General features: G+C 39.4%; 1 protein-coding gene across 1 annotated transcript; it reads right to left on the reverse strand.

Annotated features, from left to right (window-relative positions):
* Nucleotides 1-342: 342 nt before the first annotated feature.
* Nucleotides 343-1368, reverse strand: LOC101858251 (growth hormone secretagogue receptor type 1-like). The gene has a single exon (XM_005092823.1). The coding sequence runs from the start codon at nt 1366-1368 to the stop codon at nt 343-345; it is 1026 nt and encodes a 341-aa protein (XP_005092880.1).
* Nucleotides 1369-6373: the final 5005 nt, after the last annotated feature.

Below are 6373 nucleotides of genomic sequence, written 5' to 3' on the forward strand. Positions count from 1 at the left end.
AGGTCAATACGGCCATTGATTCGTCGATGCAACTTAAACGATTTTTTTTTCTCTTTGAAAGTTTTTCACTCACATGTCTTCAACATTAACTTGAGAGAAGGACATTGCAATGAAACTTGTTCCTAGCTTGACAAAATAACTACAATAGAAAGAAGAGAAATCACAGCAAAACACAACACGTAAGGTGAAATATCCGAGGCGCTTTCTAAGATTAATTCTACAATACATAACGTAAATCTATCTTTAACAATATAGACAACGAAAATAAAAACCAAACCATCCAATGAAATACTTTCTTGTGTTATGAAATCAGAATACGATTAGTTTATATAAATCACATATTTACTTTTTCCCTTTATTTCTATTAAGCATTTCATCAAGGATTTCTCTATATCTGGAACTCATGTTGTAATACACAAATATGTTCACAGCAGAATTCACAGCCTCCAAAGACTTACAAATAGACCACGATAGTAAAAACAAGTTGCGATTTATACCGTAAATGCTATATTCTACAGAGACAATCATTATGATCTGGTTGACAGCACTAGGCAAAAAACAAGCCATGAATATGCTAGAGATAAGGATAATCATGGACACCACTTTTTTGTCTCTATTCGATAAAGAGTTCTGCTGAGCCGAGTTTGAAGTAGACTTTCGCCATTTCGATTTCAGTGTAAGATTTCGAACAAGAATGATAGTGCAGACAATAACGACCAAGAAAGACACATATTGAGGTATAATATTGACCAAAACTGCCACGTTCTCAATGTGCACACCGTTAGGTATGTAAAGTAATCCTATCTTCGTCACATTTTTACTCTGATAAAACTTTGGCCCTAGACGGATTGAATAAAACGCAGGTACCACTCCCGAAATCACGATGGAGTATATGCCAACAACCACGAAAGTCGTTCGCCTCGGGGTTATGATCGTCTTCACCTTGAGAGGCATAGCGATACACAGACACCTCTCAAACGTGACGAAGGCTGTGATCCAACCAGTGATGCGTGTGAAACAGGTGTGGGGCCATCCTGCTGTCACGTACTGAATCTCCTCAGTGTCAAAAGGCAGGTCAGCATTGGTGAACCAAGGGTTGAAACAAATGCTTAACCATATGAGAGACATTAGTCCTCCTATATCGGAGATGGCCAGACCGAATAGGGTTATGTTAACGGTGTCCTTAAAGCCCTGCTTCCGGAAAACGATGATGTTGATTGCGTTGAAGATGATGCCGATGAAGCTGGCGGAGCCCATGACAGCGACGAAGAAGATAAGGACGAAGATGTTGTATGTGAAATCATCTACCAGCAGCCCTGTTTGGGCGGATGCTAAGACTGCTATTTGGCTAGAATTTCGAGAGTCCATCTCCGATGTTTCGCAAGGCACAGTACGATTTGACCACTGATGCTGTCACTGGAGCCTGTTCAATAGAGTAAAATGTAAAGAATAATAATAAAATATTTAAACACAGATGAAGTTTTTCTTACAATAAATTCTATTTCGCAATGCTTAGACCCAGCTAAGTATCTATGGACCGTGACACTGTTATACTCAAAATTTAGATTATGCCTTTCTTATTAAAAGACATAATAATATGTCTTTGGTATGACGGCTAGACACTTCGCTGTCGCATGCAAACATCCCGAGTTCGATTCTCGTTTGGGGATAATTTGTATCGAGTATGTCGATCTTTCTGATGGGATGTTGTATCCCTCTCAGCTCAGGTTGGCACCGACAGACGAGGTCAAAGCCGGCCTTCCAATGATCGAAATATCGTCGTTGGGGGCCAAAAACACCTACGTTACTAATTTTCAAAAAAATTATCTTTAATTGGTGACCGCCTTTATCAACCCCAAGCAGAACATATCAACAACAACAACACCCCCACCACCACCAACAACAACAGCAACAACAACCGCAGAAACAACAACAGAGCCTCAAGTTTGTAGAGATGGCTAAGAGATTACCAGACAACCATCCTAAAAAGAAAGCCCTTGATCAAGCCTAAAAACAGGAGGAAAAGTTGGTTTCGGATGGCCACCGATCTAGCAGACCACCTCCCCTCTGAAGCAGAGAGTCGATGGCCGATCAATCTGGTGAGAGCTTGTCCATCAGAGACCCAAGGCGAAATCGAAATTCAGACAGAAGTGAGAGGGTGAAAGGAAAAGGTGATGATACTGTAAAGGCACGTGAAGCAGCTGAGGATGTGATCAAAGGGGTTGGTGTGGATGTGACAATTTTCACCGATGGATCGGTTGTGGCAGGATACCGCGAAGGTGGAGCAGCAGCAGTGGTGATAATGAATGATGAACCACCACGAGCAGAAATTATTAAAACTAAAAGTGCATTCCTTACATCATTTTATGACGAGGAGTGCTAGGCAATGATGTCTGCTGCACAATGGATTGCTGACAATTGCCACAGTAGGACCAATGTGCTGATCTTGACTGACAGTCAGTTCCTCTGCAAGGGGCTGCTGGGCAACAGCAAGTTCAGTGAAGCCAGAGCCACAATAATAATCCAGTGGATTCCAAGCCATGTTGGAATAGAAGGAAATGAGGCAGCAGACCAAGCTGCTAATGAAGCCAGAGAGACTGAAGGAGACAGACGACCGACAACATACAGAGGAGTCTTTCCAATGATCAAGAGGGAAATCAGAGACCCACCATGTAGAACTAAGTACCAGTACCTGGAAGATGTGTATTCTGGGTACTCCTAAAAGCGGGAACAAAAATCTATCACATGTCGCTGGGACCAGGTTGAGCTAGCGAGACTGCGGTCGGACCATTATTGGAGTTTAAGATGGTATAAGAACTTGGTAAATGAAGAGCTCAGCCCATGTGGCCGAAGATGCGGCCATGAAAAGAAGGATGTCAAACATATGTTTGAATGTCCAGGAACAATGGCAATTCGAATTGAGTTATTTGGACGAGTGGAGGTGCCTCTTAGCATATTGACAATGGAGCCGAAAAAGAGCCTCGCTGTCGCTCGAAGATTTCTTCGTGGAGTCCGTCAGGCCCATTAAGGAAACAAATAACAAAACAAAACAAAACAACAACAGCAACAAAAAGAATCATGTCAATAGTGAAAAATCGGTTGTAAGGTTTGTTCATTCCTAGCTCCTGAAACACAGCATTTTAGCCCAGCACCACACTGCACAAACCAGTTTTTCAGCAATTCTTCTTCTTGCCTCCCCTCCCCACCCTACTTGTTGATGTTGTTGATGTTGTTGTTGTTGTTGTTGTTGTTGTTATTGCTCAAAGGAAAAAGTAAAACCATACATTTAGTTTGATTTCCTAGTCTTAAATTTGTTTCAATTCCCGACAATGAGAAAAAAGTTCAGTAAAACAGAAAAGATACTTCTTCATTCGGAATGGCAATCCTTTATTGAAAATCTCCAGACATTTCATTTTCCGGTGTGCATCTGAATGACAATGTGTTAATGATAACTTTGCAGACGATGTACAGGAGGCGTGTTGTTTTAAGTTAGTACAATTATCTTTCTCTTCGGTCTTCAGTATAGAAATAATTTCTTGATGTGGACGTTAATTGTTCTTTCAGCTTTTTGGTATGTGTTGTCAACAAAATGTTTGTTTGTTTGTTTTGGCTGTTTGAGTAATGAGAAGTTCATGGACGCAATAATGGTCCTTTAGTGCTGGGAAAGAGTAAGACAGGCCGAGAGAAACAACTTACTGAGGAAATAATGAAGAAGTAGATCCTACCAGTGGCGCCTTCCAACCACCCGCTCTACAAAATGTTTTTCCAAAAGTTCCTGCAAAAATGTCCAAGACAACAGAATGCCTATCAGTGTTGTGGGTACATTTCGTGTACCAGTAGTTCTTTCTTGCCCTTTAAAGGCAAGTCATTGTTCAACATTTGCGAGCTTTAGGTTCAGATGTACCGAAAGCACAAAATAAATCCATGTATTCGATACACAAAACTTTTCAAATGATTTATGGTAATCTCGGCTTTAATACACACACGAAATTACTACTGCTCTTCATTCAACAATTAGACTTCAGAAGAAGAAAAAAAGTTGTATGATGTTTACTTTGAAGAGGTAATCTTGGCTTTAATACACACATGAAATTACTGCAGCACTACAGCAATTAGATGTCAAAAGACAAAAGTTGTATTTAATTTACTTTGAAGTAGAACCAAAAGAACATTATTTGTGTACAAAGAGTCTACCTTTCTAACATGGAATAAATCATTTATCTTGACATTTTGCACTGGTGTCACACACTGCGGAAATATTTTAATGAGTCTGGAACTGAGCAAACCTTCCATTTTCTGACATCGTTGGATTTAAATTCTTATGATTATACTCAATTGAAAATCGTTTTAGTGTACACGTAATTGATGCTATCTGCTATTAAGTATAATAGAGTATTGCGGTCTTAGTTCTGGCTGAAATTATCCCGGAATGCTCACTGGAAGTTTCCAGGGACAATCAATTGTTTTCTGCTCAGTCATGGTTGTAAATATAACCATTAGATTCCATTAAAACGCACTATCAAAATATATTTCGATACTTATTTTCAGTTAAGTGAGTGTTAACTAAGGAAAATAGAAATGTATGTCCTAGATAGAAGCTGGGCATATCATCGAAGTATTTAAAGCTACATTGACAGTCTAAATACGTGAAACCTTAAAATATCAGTTTCTGTCTATAATATTTCCACTAATTTGTCAACAGGGATTTTCGCTTTATTTATTTGGTCTTTACATTTGAGATTGTCAGGCTCCGAAAGCTAATAGATTTAATACAATTTCATAGAGGTAGACATACCAGTCAAAATTTATAATCAATATGACGTTAAGGTTTTTAACATTTTCAGAATCTTCAAAATGCCCAGAATTCATCACAGAAACAGGAAAACATAATAGTGTGTACATTTTGATTTAGTTCAAACGGTTTTAATAGATATAAGTAATTGTAATTATTCTGTAAGAAACATTGAGAATAAAGAAAGAAAATGTGTTTTTCAACGTTTCGACGTAAGACCAGGGACTACTATTTTTCTTGTTTCTTTTGTAGGTGTTTTACTAATCGCGCAACTGCACTGGGTGATATGAGCGTGCGGGACACATTACTCATTAAAATTTGGAAGGACTCATTACGACTTAACTGTCTTTGCAAAACAGTGAGACTGTCAGAACCTTAAGGAGGTAGCCCTAACCGCTCACCGGCTCTATAACCGCGCTCAGTTGTGATTGGTAAAATGATAAACCAAAGTTCAAATACAATGAAATAGACAAGTAATGGAAAACCGACGGTTCAGTTCAGGAAACCCGCATGTCACATTTGTTGAAAATTGACTTTAAAAAATCTTTATGTCTTTCTACTGAGATGCTGTAGGTTCCTGTTAGCTGCACGCACGGTCCTAAAGGTAACTATTATGTCGTCGACCAGGGTGTCAATTCACCAACACCGTTTAAAAAAAAGCTCCACTCAGTCATCCTTCCTGTACAGTGGTGTGTTCATGAATCTAGAAAAAGAGCAGTAGGATGACGTCACATGATGTGCTTGTTCCTCCACACACAAAGAAGTTAGACAGGCTGCATCCTCTCATGCCATCTGACATGAGCGAGCGACATAATCTGTATACCTTACAATAAGATTAAGAAGCGAGGGTAAATCAAATGCCATGATTCACCTGAGACAAATTATTTTGAGAGCACAGGTAGACGGCAAGAAAGAAAGGGGAAGGACCTAACAGAAGATGGAAACAAGGAATAGAAAATTTGTTTGGAAGAAGAAGAAGAGGAAAAAGAAGAAGAAAAAGAAGAAGAAGAAGAAGAAGAAGAAGAAGAAGAAGAAGAAGAAGAAGAAGAAGAAGAAGAGAAGAAGAAGAAGAGGAAGAATCTAAAAAATAAGATGTAGTCGTTTTTAAATCGCCATTGACACAATTTTGATAATTTAGGAAGCGGGCTATCGATCCTGCCCGTCAGTTCCAACCCCGGGCTCAAAGGGATACACCACACCAGCAAAAAGACAGAGTTATACTTGATCAAATATAATTCTCTCTACTCTGGAATCGAACTCGTGTCTTGTGCGTGCGATAGGGAATCTCCTAAATGCTACCCCCGACGATGATGATGATGATGATGATGATGATGATGATGATGATGATATAAATAAGTGACAGTGATATAGATAATAGGAGACACCCAAGATAGTGATTACGTAGCAATCGAGGAAAGGAAAGAGAGAAAGGGTAACAGAGAAAGTAGACATTTAGATGTCAGAAAGAGAGTGTGTAAAAGAGGGAGAGTATGGAGAAAGAAAGACGGAGAGAGAGAGAGAGAGAGAGAGAGAGAGAGAGAGAGAGAGAGAGAAAGAGAGAGAGAAAGTGAGAGAGAGGGG

The sequence above is a fragment of the Aplysia californica genome, unplaced genomic scaffold (genome assembly GCF_000002075.1).
Source record: "Aplysia californica isolate F4 #8 unplaced genomic scaffold, AplCal3.0 scaffold00053, whole genome shotgun sequence".
In the NCBI taxonomy this organism is placed as follows: domain Eukaryota; kingdom Metazoa; phylum Mollusca; class Gastropoda; order Aplysiida; family Aplysiidae; genus Aplysia; species Aplysia californica.

Coding starts and splice junctions, on each gene's coding strand:
- LOC101858251 (XM_005092823.1), bottom strand. CDS start 1,368: ATGGACTCTCGAAATTCTAGCCAAATAGCAGTCTTAGCATCCGCCCAA.